General features: G+C 34.6%; 1 protein-coding gene across 2 annotated transcripts in view; it reads left to right on the forward strand.

Annotated features, from left to right (window-relative positions):
• Positions 1–14,817, forward strand: part of LOC146537522 (uncharacterized) — a 119,493-nt gene that overhangs the window by 44,643 nt on the left and 60,033 nt on the right. For both annotated transcript variants that reach the window (XM_085187572.1, XM_085187573.1), the window contains exon 7: positions 4,683–4,812. In XM_085187572.1, coding sequence (XP_085043698.1) covers positions 4,683–4,812 — 130 coding nt within the window. The remainder of the gene's footprint in view (positions 1–4,682; positions 4,813–14,817) is intronic.

Consider the following 14,817-nt stretch of genomic DNA (forward strand, 5'->3'; position numbering starts at 1 on the left):
GCATTATGTGCGCTCGATTCAACTCTAGAGCCCGAAAGATCTCCATTGTTCAAGGCTACGCCCCAACAAATTCCGCATCAGAAGAAACCAAAGACGACTTCTACAACTCTCTCAATGCCACAGTCAATAACATCAAGAAACAGGATATTGTGATCGTCATGGGAGACCTGAACGCAAAGGTTGGAAGTTGTAATCTGAATCGTGAGAGATGCATGGGTATACAAGGGCTTGGAGTGTGTAACGAGAACGGAGAACGTTTTATAGAGTTCTGTCAAAATCATGATCTCACTATCGGTGGTACGCTATTCATACACAGAGACCATCATAAGCACACTTGGACTTCACCCGATGGTGTTACGAAGAACCAAATTGACCACCTTGCTATTAGTACTAAATGGCGCTCGTCGTTGCTCGATGTGCGTAACCGTAGAGGTGCTGACATTGATAGCGACCATCATTTGATAGTCGCGGAAGTACGCCTTAAAGTTGCGGTAGCACGACCAATAAGGGAAACGGAAAAATTTGGGAAACGATATGATATATCCAAACTACGAGACCCAACTATTCGTGACATATTCAGGCTTGAGCTCCGAAACCGATTCTTTGGACTCCAGACACATGAAAAAACCACGGACGAGGAGTGGAATCACATCAAGGTTGCTTATACAGAAGCTAGCTCGATCGTATTAGGACACAAGCATCGTAAGCGCGACGAATGGATTTCGCAAAGTACCTGGGACCTCATTTCCAGTAGAAAGGAGCTGCATTTAAAGCTACTAGGCGCACAAAATGAAGCCCAAAGAGCTCACCTCAAGCTGGAATACCGTGGGATGCGCAGAAAAATCTATCGCAGTACGCGCAAAGATAAAAGACTTTGGGCAGACGGTCTCGCTGAACAAGCGCAACTCGCTGCAAATTCTGGAAATCTGAGGAACCTGTATGCCACAACAAGAACTCTGGCGGGAAACAAAAGCTTCAAGAAGAAGCCTCTTAAGTCCACAGAAGGTCAGCTTATTGTTACATCCGAAGGGCAACTGCAACGCTGGCGTGAGCATTTTTCGGAAGTCTTCGGCAGCCAGGAGTTGGCAACACCAATCGAAAGACTAGAGGAGATCCCACCTTCACGGCTACTCGACATCGACACCGATCCACATACACATGAAGAAGTCGCTAGAGCTATTCTTTCCTTGAAGGTCCAAAAAGCACCAGGACTCGACCTTATAACTGCAGAAATGCTCAAAGCTGACCTGCCCACTGCTGTTGAGATTCTGAAGCCTTTGATCGATAAGATCTGGGATTCTGAAGAGGTTCCTGAGGACTGGAATAAGGGCCTACTCATAACTGTACCTAAAAAAGGTGACCTAAGCCAATGCAGCAACTGGAGAGGAATTACTCTACTTTCAGTTCCGTCTAAGGTTTTCTGCAAGATCATCTTGGATAGACTATCAAGAGCCGTTGAACCACTCCTTCGCAACGAACAGGCGGGCTTCCGCCCCAACCGTTCGTGCATAGATCAAATCAACACCCTCCGCATCATACTCGAACAGGCATCAGAATGGCAGAGAGAGCTATACCTAACCTTTGTCGATTTCGAAAAAGCCTTTGACACGTTGAGATGGTCTAGCTTATGGTCCCGCCTGATCACCATCGGTGTCCCGCCAAAAATCGTACATTTACTGCAAGCCTTATACAAGAGTTGCTCTTGCAAAGTTCTGCACGATGGCCTTCTTTCCGAAGATGTAACCGTGCATGCCGGTGTCCGGCAAGGTTGCCTCCTCTCACCTCTCCTCTTCTTGATTGCATTGGACGATGTTATGCGCAATGTGTGTGAAAAGGGGCGCCGTGGAATAGAATGGGGAATAAGCGATGTCTTGGAAGACCTGGACTATGCTGATGACATATGCCTACTTAGCCATACTCGCAACGATATGCAGTCAAAGCTTGAAGATCTGAAGCTAGAGGCATCTAAAATAGGGCTTAAAATTAACATCCGAAAAACCCAAGGGATGAGATCTGGAGTCAAGAACTCAACACCGCTGCAAATAGGCACAGATATTGTAGAACAAGTTCACAACTTCACATACCTCGGTAGCGTCGTGTCAGTAGCAGGAGGTACAGAACAGGACATCTCTTCACGAATTGCCAAGGCCCGAGCAACTTTCACGCAGCTACGACCCATTTGGCAGTCACGTAAATTAACCCGTAGAGTTAAACTCAGGATCTTTGGCTCTAATATAAAGTCAGTGCTGCTTTATGGTTGCGAAACGTGGAAGGTAACCAAAGCTGTGTCGCACCAGCTTCAAGTTTGCGTAAATCGATGTCTTCGCCAAATTCTTGGTATCCACTGGCCCGAATTAATTTCGAATGTCAACCTTCGTGAACTTTGCCGAGAATCTCCAATCGACCAGCAAATCAAACGTCGCAAGTGGAACTGGATTGGGCACACGCTGCGCCGAGGTCCCGGCCATATTCCGAAGCAGGCAATGGATTGGAACCCTCAAGGAAAGCGCAAACGTGGCCGCCCCAAGCAAACCTGGAGACGTTCAGTTTTAGACGAGGCGAAAAAGATTGGCAAGACTTGGAACGAAATTAAACGAGAAGCTCAAGATCGTGCAAAATGGCGAAACTCTGTGGATGCCCTCTGCCCCAACTCGGGGACATAGGAATATAAGTCACTTTTTTACATAGTGGTAGTAAAGAAACTAACTGTGCAAGGGATAATCTTAGGTTCGATTCCAATTTAAGGATTTTGCATATTATTTAAAAGACTTGCATTCAATCAGAGGGCAATAATAAATACAACTTCAGTTTAATAGAACAGAGTGTCTTGACATTGGATGGCCAGGTTCCCTCTGACAGCCTTGCTATGTGCGAGATACAGCTGGTTGCTAACAAATGGATATACTCGTATTATAGTTATCATACAAAGCACGGCTTATAAGCCAAATAAATACGTATAAGTAACAGCGTTTTACCTTGTGCCCTCCCACGTGTAATGTTGGGAGTTTTAAACACGTGTTACGTGTTTTATATAAAAAGTGCGTGTTTGTTGATCACGCAAATCTTCTTAATATAATAATACCTAGTGCAATGTGCAGCTGTTAACCAGAACATTAATGGATTGGGTGTTTGATTAAATAAAAGTAGTTCAGGCGATGTAAAAGCAATAAATTTTGTAAAAAATATTTCTAGAGGCCATCGTGGCGCAGCCCGTTTTTAAAGCAGTAGTTGGGGGTTCGATCCCCACTACGAGAAATAATTATATTATTATTTTCATTTCTCCGCTCTGGTACACAACGTGGCATTGAGTATCGTCACTTAATTGGTAATAGCTTGAAAATTGATTTGAGAAAGGAGTCTATTAACTCTAGGTTTCCTCGGGCTACCCTGCTACGTTGAGAAAAGGCGTAAAGCTGCTTTTAATTAATATTTCTTATACCTCGTTTACTAATATTTTTTTATTAACGTAATATTATTTTTAAACTTAATCTTTGAATACTATGCCCCTTAAAACGAAGTATCGTAAGTATAGCTTTATATAAACTTATTATGCAAATCCTGCTCAAGGCTAAGGATACAATAACAATTACTACTAAACAGTTAGGTAATATATAATAAGTAACTAATAATTATTATATAATAACTTATTATTTAACATTACTTGTTGTATTTATTCTCTTTAGACGTCTAGAATGCACGCTTAAATAATATAAGTATTTTATATTTAACTAAACTATAAAATTACTATAATGAATAGAAATAAATATAGGCCAAGTGTTAGTTAAACATTTGCGGATAGCATACGAACGCTTCTACCATTCATTTTATGATGTATCTTTTTAATTTTTCGTCATAATTTTTTATTTGTCGTGATGTAGACCTTGGAAACGAAGAAATATTTAAAATGGTTGGAGAAAATATTAATAGTCGAGGAAACATAGAATATCTATATATGTAAGATGTGCTGAGTTTCACCATTTAAAACGTAGTGTCTCTAAGGCTCGTTTTTATAAACCGCTTGAGATCTTATCATAGAGTCAACTCTGAAATCTATCTTGGGAGAAATCGTAGGCTGAGAGTGGTTTATAGACACGTGTCGAAACGTGACAGTTGCGGATTCGATCCCTGCTCGGTGCAGTAAGTTTTCTGTCTCAATAGGAAAACTTAACAAGCAGCTTCGTGAAGAGTTAGCGGTTTTTGTAAAACGGAGTGTTTTAACACTAGGGTAGGGTCCATCTGCCAACTCTGCGGGGTACAGTGTTACTGTGTGAAGACATGCCATAAAGCGCTTCTGATTTGCTTTTAATATTTAAACTGATATCGACTGCACGATATTGATCGTATTCTATTAAATATTCTTCAAGTTCATAAGTTGGCAATTGTGAATTAAGTAATAATTTATAGGACGTATGTCCCTTTTATTAACACTTAAGTCGTTAATTCACTGCATTCTCTTTACTTAAGTTTTATGGTTATATTGCAAGACGAGTTGCAGAACTCAAACCTTTACTTTGTTCTTTGTATCTGTGTGGAGAAATGAATATAATTGTAAATTAAATATAATAAATTCAACGAGTGGGAATCGAATCAACGACCATGGGGTTCAAAACACCTCAATAGTTTCAAATATTATTACTTATAAGAAAATCTTTCAAAATCCTGTATCTCTTCTCTCTTTATAGGTATTCCTTAGACGGAGCCGGTGGCGGCTTCGTACCGGCGGCACCTATTAATTGCAAACTATGTCTTGAAGACGCAACACCTGACAAGATCACTCTCATATCCGGATGCGGATGCTCTTTTTGCACGAGGGTAAGTGCTTAAGTATATATATTTTTTGTTTAGAAAATAGGTTTTTTTTTATTAATATATATATGATTGATATACACATTACCCTCCTTTGCGTAACGCAGTAGGGTAAACAACAATGTTTTATTCAAGCGTATTCAATATATTCGTACATGTTTATGTTAATTCATTTATTTTTACACATGCCCAAGCGGGGGGCAATATTAACCTCGTAAGGTACGAGGATGATATTCAAAATCATAAATCAGCTTCACGCTGTATCCCGCATATAACAGGGTAGGCAGAAGGTTTTGCGTGTTGAGTGGCGGAACTTAACGTCGCGCTTTGCCTTGACCCAGAGCGAAGAAAATATAATTTTAAAAATGATATGGAAATATAATTTTAAATAAATATTTCATACCTTCGATTGGGGATCGAACTCACAACCGTCGCGTTACAGTCACACTTTTGTGCCCCTGGGCGATATAGCTATAAAGTAACAATACACTATTTGTATATATATATATGTCTGTCTGTACGTAATAAAATACATTGTAACTCCCATATTGATCTCAGTTTAATTACATACAAATTACATTACATAACTACGTAAGATAAGTTACTAATTAGTATTAGGTAAATAAATATTAATTATGACAAAAAATAATATTTGCATTGATACTATTAATATATTAATATTAATTTATTGATTCGGCGTTAAAGGTTATTCAAGTAGTACCACTTTTTGTATAACCTTTGAAAGGATTAGTAAAGTTGTTAGTTTTTTTACATATTTTTTAGAGGTTGTGTGGCACTAAAAAGTTAAAAATAGATTTTACTTTTTCATTTTTGATGTTTGTATAAAAATATTCTGCACAAGAACTTGTTCTAAATCATATTTTAAATAATTTGTATTACAAAAAGTTTTACTTATTTTATCTTTAAATATAAATGTTTAAAATAAGTAAAAGTCTTTGTAAGTAAGTAGGTAAAAAATATATATTAGGACTGAAGCGCTTTTACTTTCATGCCCCTCCTCATATATAATTACTTTCAAAGAATGAACGAAGATTGCCCCCGTGTTTCAACTCCGTTTATCGTCCATGGTAATCGGTAGGGGCAGTCCGAGACCGGCTCAGGTCGTCGACCCGACGGGAATAGATAGAACATTAACCTAGAACTTGAGAACTCGGCCGCGGTGTTCGGTCTAGATTTCGTTTTTAATGGATTTTTTTTCTCTGTGCGTTTCTAGAATTTATGTACTGTATTATATGTTTGAAATTAATTGAGATAATTTACAAAATATGGTATTATATAGTGTTCAGTTCAGTTAACACGGCTTGTCTCAAGTTCGGGATTAAAACGTCTTAACATTAGGTTTTTTTGGCTACCTTGTTATTGCATTATCAGCAATAAACCATGAAGCTCTGATTTTAGATATATGAGAGGCCGAGGGCCTGGTAATATATGCACGATATTGGGTTCCACTCTATATCTCTATAGGAGTAATACGTAAAGATCGAAGTCAGTATCACCTACAGTGCAGGCAAAACTAAATATAACCCTATAAAGTTATTTTTTATTATATGCGTCAGGCTGTAGGGTTGCCCAACTATCGATAGTTCCGCCGTCGATAGTTTTAATCTAAAAAAGACCTGACCTGACAGGTTGTATGTAGCAGGGTAGGCAGACTTGTGCTATTTTCAAGCAGTTGAGTTAGAAATAATGTGTTTATAAACACGTAGATATTCGATGAATAAAATATTCAATAGATTATCGCAACGGGCGCAAGTAAACAACTGTATTTTCATTTAAATGAAATACATCGTTTGACGTGACTGTTAATTTATTTTGTCCTATAAATAAAAAAAAATTGCCGCTTTGGCACAGTTTGGTGGTATCTGAATAAAAAGGAAAGAGGTCAGTTTTAATAAAGGTTTTTTTTCTTCTAATTAACCGACTTCTGTAACAAAAGGAGGTTATCAATTCGACTGTATTTCTTTTGTCAAATAGGTTTATAGAAAGGTCAGAAATTATAACACAATATTTCGATTTCTTTACGTTCTCTAATTCTCTCATTGAAAGTTTTAAACGGTGATGACGTTGATGAATGAAAAAATAAATGTTAATTTAAATTGTTATTTAATGTATTAGCTAAGTAAATATACATACATACGTGTATACATATATGTTACTTGCCGGAACTAAGCCCAAATAAAGGTTGATTATTTAAGTAAATATTAAAAGTGTGTAACCTCGAAAACATTACTACAAATATTTTAAGCAAGTTTATTAGATACTGTCCGACACTTTTTTATATTAGCTCAATTCTCCAACATACCTGTAGTGTTGTAAATCATTAACAACTCGGTTAATAACTCAGTTACAGACATATTCTTTCTAATCTATAATTAAATCGAAATAAATAAGAACTCCATATGTTCACCGTAATGTGTCGGGACCACTGCGTTGCCGGGGCTTTCAAGCCAAGGCTTAAGGTGCTTCTCTTCTTGAAGTACGTTCTAGAAATGAAATGATGTTAGTACTAGAAAGAGATAAAAGCTATTCAGTAACAACGTGGTTATAATTTGTTATTAAAATTTTATAGCAAAGCAATATTTTTTATATTTTAGTTTACTTGTTTCCACATTATTCATAAGATTATTTATTTTTTTATTTATTATTATTACTACTTATTATATAAGTAGATACTGCTTTAAAAATAGCCTTGACGTTATAATTTAAAATTTAAATAACATAACATACACCTGTAATGTTGAAGTATTATTTTATTTATATTTTCAACTTATCTCATCGTTGCATTATTATTTTTATAAATACTGGTCATTTTCCATCCAACTAAGTTCTCGAAGCGTCCAAATGAGGCAGCGACGCAAATTAACTTGTTAATACTGTACCACAGTATAACGTTTGTAATGATTTAACTTAATTATGAGAATATGTTCTACATTTGTTTTGGTTAGTTCGTGTATTATGTAGAGTTACTACTCTACACAATTACATTACTTTGTATTTTCGGATTTTTTTTTTTAATATTTATGAATGCGTTTACTACATTCCGTCTGCCTATCCTGCTAAGTGCGGGATACGTACATTTCATTTCCTCGAGTGGGGATCAAACCCACAACCAGTCGATTTTACAGTCACGCCGTAGTACGTCACGACTGGCCTCATATAAGTGGTATCATCTTCTATATATATAAAATCGAAAGGTCACTCACTCATCACGAAATCTCAGAAACTACATGTACTAGGAATCTCAAATTTTGCATAGGAGTTACTTATAGTACGTAGGTGCTCGCTAAGACGGGAATTTGCAATATTCGACTTCTAAGGGGTTGTTTTTGGGGTCGAAAGTTTGTATGAAACTTTGTTACTACAAATGCTAGGAGTCTCAAATTTTGCATAGACGTCACTAGGACGTAGTCATGGACAGACAGACAGAAATTAATAATAACATAGTTCACGCGGGTGAAACCGAGAGCGGGCCGCTAGTAGTTTATAAAAAAGATTAAACAATATGAATTAAACATTACGTATGCGTGAAGCTGATTCTTTTTTTATAAAACTTTATACTATTTTTATATGCAAATCGCTTCTCGAAATATCTACACATAGTTTAGGTACATGAATAATAGGCTTAACGAGTGGCATGTTACTTTGTATGAAGACATGCTATTAGGTACATTGAGGACCGGAATGTCAAGTGCGCATACAATTGTGTTTTTTTTATTTTTTAAGTAAGAAGTGGTGGACGATGTGTGTGGGTTCGATAGTCACTTGTTGCAATTTTCATTTCTCCACTCTTGTAACACGGGCGAAGGCGATGTGTTACGCCACTCAACACTCTGTTGTTGCTGTTTTAAACAGTCTATAATACACTGTTGAATGAATAAGAAAACTAGAACCAAAATCATTGTGAAATACTTTCTTTTTAAATAATGTAGGTACTTTAAAAAAAACTTTGTGACTTTTTTATACTAAATAAACAAAATTCATCTTTTATATAAGATATTTCAGATTAATTTAAAAATTCTAAATTGTTAGTTCCATCAGCTTACAAAATATTTGTTAAAAATTTTGCTGTTTTTTACCTCTTCTTTATATTTTTGTAGATAAATTTTCTGAAAATGACAAGTATTATTATCGTTTCTCGGAATTGTGATTATATTTTTGCTACTTAAAATTAAATGAGAATTAAATGTAACCTTATTATTTGTTGGAAGATTAATACATACTAAAATAAAAATGCTGGTTTTATTTCAGAATAATTATATAATATAATGCTTACATAATGCATAAGAATAATTTACTTAATATTATATTTTTGTTATTTATTTTTCAGTAACAAGCAAAAACTTAATAATAAGTGACTCTGTTCTATGCTATTCTAGAAACATTATTTATTGGAAAATCTATCTGCCTACTGTTCCATATGTAATGCAAGACCGACAAAAAAAAGCATATACTTTTCGCACCATTCATACATTACCTCGATACATTATTTTCTATTAAAAATATTTTTTTTTAGGAAATAATAATTGATTTTACTAAACAAGTAATCTTAGCAATTTCTTTTAGAAGCAATGCCTATATTTCAAGGTAGATTAAAGAAGATTAACATTTTCATACATATCTATGAAATGAAGAATGTACTACGTGTGTACACTGTGGCGTTTATATTATAATGTCATTTGCATCCTGTAAACGTTTTCTAATCTATTTTTAATTGTTCCAAGAAACTGTTACGTCTTTTCATTGTTTTTATCATTTTGTCGTTTATACGATTTTCTACTATTTGGTTAAAAGTAATTTTTTACCTTTTTATTATTATAGTAACAAGGAAAATTTAGGGAATTTGAATATATGAAATGGGGTGGTAGAGCTGACTATATGGTTTGAAATTAAACTCGATATCAAAGACAACAACAAAGTGATCTTATTAGGGTTCCTTTTTACCTTATAAGGTACGGAATCAACAACAACAAAACAATAATAATGCTTAAAAACACTAGATTTTTCTTAAAATATTTCTATTTAGGATAAAAACTAAATTTGCTCCAATCCGCACGATTGACTCTTGCCATTTACACATAAGTTAATAGCGGGTGTACTTTAATTTATTTATACCGTAATTAGCGAACGACCTTATATTTTATGTTTTTTCAACATATAAAGAATAGTTTTATGATCACAAATTATATATGTAACTGTTATAAAATTTAATTTTTGCATTCGCAATGTTATTGTAAAGGATCAATCATGTGGGGTTTTATTTATGTTGGTTATTTATGTGAAGTTATGTAATTTTCGCGTGGCAAAATATTGTTGCTATGACGAAATATATTCTTATGTTGTTTTTTTTAATATAATTTTTTCCCCAGTGGGGTTCGAATTCACAACCATCAGTTACATGTCTTTCCACTAAATCAGAATGTATATTAATGAAATATTTATAGGTATATAAAAGACGCTGCACGTTTTTACATATTTCTTAATATTGTGTTCACCTTTTTTTTATGTTACTTTGAACATTAATATTTTCATTTCCTTGCTCTGGTACCGAGCTGAGCCGTTGAGTTCTGCCATTCGAAACGCTATGCTCCAAGAATTCGACGGAAAATATGGAACGGTGATGTCTTAATGGGGACGAAGTGTTTTAACACTAGGTTTCCAGATTCACTCTGAATACCCTGCTATGTGCGGCATACAGCATAAAGCGAAAAAATAATTATAAAATCTTGCGAATTACACAGATAGTTCTCTTGGAAAAATAAATTCTGCATTTAACATGACAAGTTGTAAAATTTATATTGCTGCATAAACTCTAGCTCAGCATAAACTTACAAAGTATATGTTTTAGTTCACTTTTAGTATGAAAAATACATAAAATGCAGTGACTTTACCAACCTTGTTTTTGCGCAGTACCTACGTAGTTATAAATAAAATATTTAAAACAATGTAATATATTTTTAATTAAAAAAACTACTAGCAAATCTTTTTTTTCATACACATATCATACATATCGTAGTGAATGTTTTTTATTTATTCTCATAAACCGAAAAGTAAAAGCTAAAACCAACTAAAAATAAAATACGAGATTTTTCATATTATTATACAAATATGGTACATTTTTAGAATGTATCCGTAAGTTTTTATTACAAAAACATATTAGAGGTTATATTGCTTAGCAAAAAATAACATTAAAACAACTTTATATGATAATTTTGTTTCGAACGAACAGTTTTTAGTTAATCAAGTGTTCTATACTCATACTGAACTGAGGTCAGACGGACCGCTCTGAAGTGCATCGTTCCACATTATGGGCTTGGTTAATCTTTTCTGTTATTTTTTGTTATTTTTATAATTTAGTTTTGTATAAAATCTTATATTTATTTTACAAATTTTATACAATTTTAAGTATTATTGTTATTTTTAAAACCAAGTGTTTTTATTGATATAGTCTTTTTATTTATGAATCGAGTCGAGGCGTTGAGTTCTGCCACTCAGCACGCAATGCCTCCAGAATTCGGCGGAAAGTGGAGAACGGTGTTTCTTAAGACCAGTTTCCCTCTGCCTAGCCCGCTGTGTACGGGATGCAGCGTGAAGCTGATTTGATTTTTTATTTTTTTTAAATATATGAATCGATTTAAATAACCACTAAATGTTAAGGGGAAAAATACAATAGTGAAAAATGGATTTAATTAGATCGAAGTCAAAAATATAAGAAATATCTCTATCCATATATATTTAATTAGACGTTTAAATCCACGAATGTCTAAGCATTTTTCAAAAGAAGTAAGTTATCGCACTCTGAGTGTTTTCAAAGCAAACTCTCTTGAAATTCGTCCCCGAAGCTGCAAATGGACGTATTGTTACATTTTTAGAGTGCACCCTAAAAATAGGTCACACGTAACTGTGACTGGTGCGCGGTACACGGGTTACTTTTGTACTACTTTTGTTTACTTTTATCATCCAAGGAAAGTTAAGATAAAAGATGTTTTTATATAGAAATATTATTGTTGAGATTTTTGGTTTTGTAGAATGTTATTTGTATATTTTTTGTTTAAAAGAAATATGTTATCCGATTTTGCACAAATTATTCACAGATTTTTTTTTTTTTAAAATGCGTCGTTATTTTATTCGCGTCTTATTTTTATATCTAGGATTCTTAACGGTATTTTTTTTCTTTTTGTCGATAATGATGAATTCATTAACGTTAATAGCCCGTAGTGATTTATAATAAGAAATATATACTCGATTCTATTTCATTTTAATTTTAAAAGTATTTCTTTATATTACAAATGAAATGTTAATCACGAGAAACGTACTGGACATAGCGTCTGGTAGTTGTGGGTTCGATTTGCACTCATGGGAATGATTTATTTTAATTTTCCTCGCTTTGGTAACAAGACGAAACGCAGTGTTGATTTCTGTCACTTAACACGCCATGCTTGGAAAATTGTACAGTCGTGAGGGAAAAGAGTGTCTCAACACTAGGTCTTCTCTACCTGTACTGTGCTACGTGCGTGATACAGCGTGAAGCTGATTTAATCTACATATATATGTTTAATACAGATATTTACCAATTAACCCTATTTTTTGTATATTCAAAAATACTTCGTAGAAAGCAGCGCTCTATCGCATTAAAGCTTCATAAAAGTTTAATCACCACTTTAACGTACAGACCTTTTGACGATTCAGCTCTTTGCTTTATGTTAGTAATATGCTTGTTCAGCGCTCGTTTTTAACAAGAAACTGCGAGCTGATACTTCGATCTAAGCTAGAAAATATGACAAGGGAGAAATATATTTATATCGCTTTTGCTGTTGAGTTTCTTGCCGGCTCTTCTCAACAGAAATGCCTTCTGAACCGGTGGTAGCTTTTTTTGTTTTCGATAATCCAAAAGTGCTTATTTGAATAAAGAATATTTTGAATTCTCTCCTCCAGTCCTTCTCTCTAGCTTAATATACGAGGCGATTAAATATCGTTAACAATCATGACATCATCAATCATCAATTACCACTTCGGTTCAATTCAATTATTTTTTCTTGTAAAAATTAAAACATCATAAGATTATTTACAAAACGCTATGCACATAAAGAAAAATCCATAGAAATATAACTAAACAAAACCGTGCTAGATATGGATACGAGTAACAGATCTATCATTCACAATCCAATGCCTAGGTAGGAATTAGGTCATTTGTCCACCTCGCTGACCTCGCATGTCCATGTTGTGCCACTAAATGGGTCGCTTTACTGGGCCGCGTCACCTGGTTTACTTACCGGGGAACACTCTGTCGATGTTACTTGAAAAACAGCCTTTTTAATGCCGCCTTTCATCGCCCCCGGGCTTAAATAGAAAACATTTTGATATTCCCTCTGTAAAGAAACTTGGATGGTGCCGGGTCTCTATAAAAGTTTGTTCTTTTTTTGTACCTGCAATTACATAATATGAGGTTTCAAATTGATGTTCCTTTTTATTTATTTTATAAATCGCGCTCAAGTTTGAAATCGATCATTAGATGCATCTCAAACTCTTTTTTTTATATTCTAAAAGTTAGTTACGTTATTTATCAATATATTTGGTTATAGTATAAGTAATTATTCTATTTTCTACGTTATTTGTGGGATTCGTACTAGAATTACGAGGGCTTATGCTACGTTACGTTTCGTTAGTAATAGACTACAATCGAATAATAAAATATCGATAATATAACATTAGTGATCGTTTATGAAGATTTAAAAAGATATGTTTTTTGAGGCCGTCGTGGCGGAGCGGCACAAGGGTGTAACTGTAACGCGACGGTTGTGGGTTCGATCCCCACTCGAGGAAGGGAAATATTTATTTACGTTTATATTTCCATTTCTTCGCTCTGGTGTCGAGGCAAAGCGCAGCGAGCAATGCAGCAATGCCTCCAGAATTCGGCAGAAATTGGGTAACGGAGTGACTTAACACGAGGTTCCTACCTACCTATCTGCCTACTCTGCTGTGTGTGAACGTAAAGCTGATAAATAAATGATAAAATAAAATATATTTTTTAATCTTGATCACAAATTTTAGATGAATGGCACTCTTATACCCCGGATATATTGCATGATGAATATTTTCTTACTTTGTTTACTACTGTTTCCTTATAAAGTGATATAAATATGTAGTTAATCTTGACAATACAATTTCCTTAAACAAAGATTCTCGACTAGGAAAAGAGCAGCGTGAATAAGAAATTCACGTCCTTAAGGGACTGACTGCATCAAACCAGACCGTCTCGAAGATTGAAATTGAATATTTAATATGTCTGCCTCCTTTTTATACACCATTATGAAAATGAAAATACGTGTTCTGCAAACTTGTTTAGTTATTTATTTACATATTAAATTGGAGTGGTACTTATTTTATAATATATATATATATATATATATATATATATATATATATATGTAGAAGCATCAGAAGGGGCCTCAAAGCGGTCTTGGCTATCACTATTCATTTGTGGGCGTTGTAGCAACAGAGATGTTTAAATAAAAGTCACACTTGTATTCTACAATGTCTTATTACTCGTTTACATAAAAGTTTTACAATGAATATCACAAGATTAACAAAATTACAATAGATTAGGAGCCAATAGGTTAATTGGTGAACATCTCACGCCATAGCTGTCAACCAATGACATCTGCTATTATTCGTGGCTACACCTATTACCCTATTCGGGGTTACCCGCTCCATTTTAAATATTCCTCTAATATAATCCATTACGTAAATCAATTAATATTGAAATGTAATAATTGGGAAATTATAATTAAAACTAATACATAGCAGCGCGCCGTCACGGCCGTCCTGCATCGTCACACGCCCTCGTGTGCATAGGTTCAAGCTGTGAACAATAAACATAGTGCTTTGCAATAAATACGTCCCGTTCGGTCTTCCTGACCACACAATATCTCCCCTTAGTGGATGTAACAGTGAACTCATAGTGATTACAATTTTATAAGTGTATTACAAATA

Source organism: Heliconius melpomene, chromosome 7, assembly GCF_056956725.1.
Source record: "Heliconius melpomene rosina isolate 202511_hmr_F chromosome 7, ASM5695672v1, whole genome shotgun sequence".
Taxonomy (NCBI): domain Eukaryota; kingdom Metazoa; phylum Arthropoda; class Insecta; order Lepidoptera; family Nymphalidae; genus Heliconius; species Heliconius melpomene.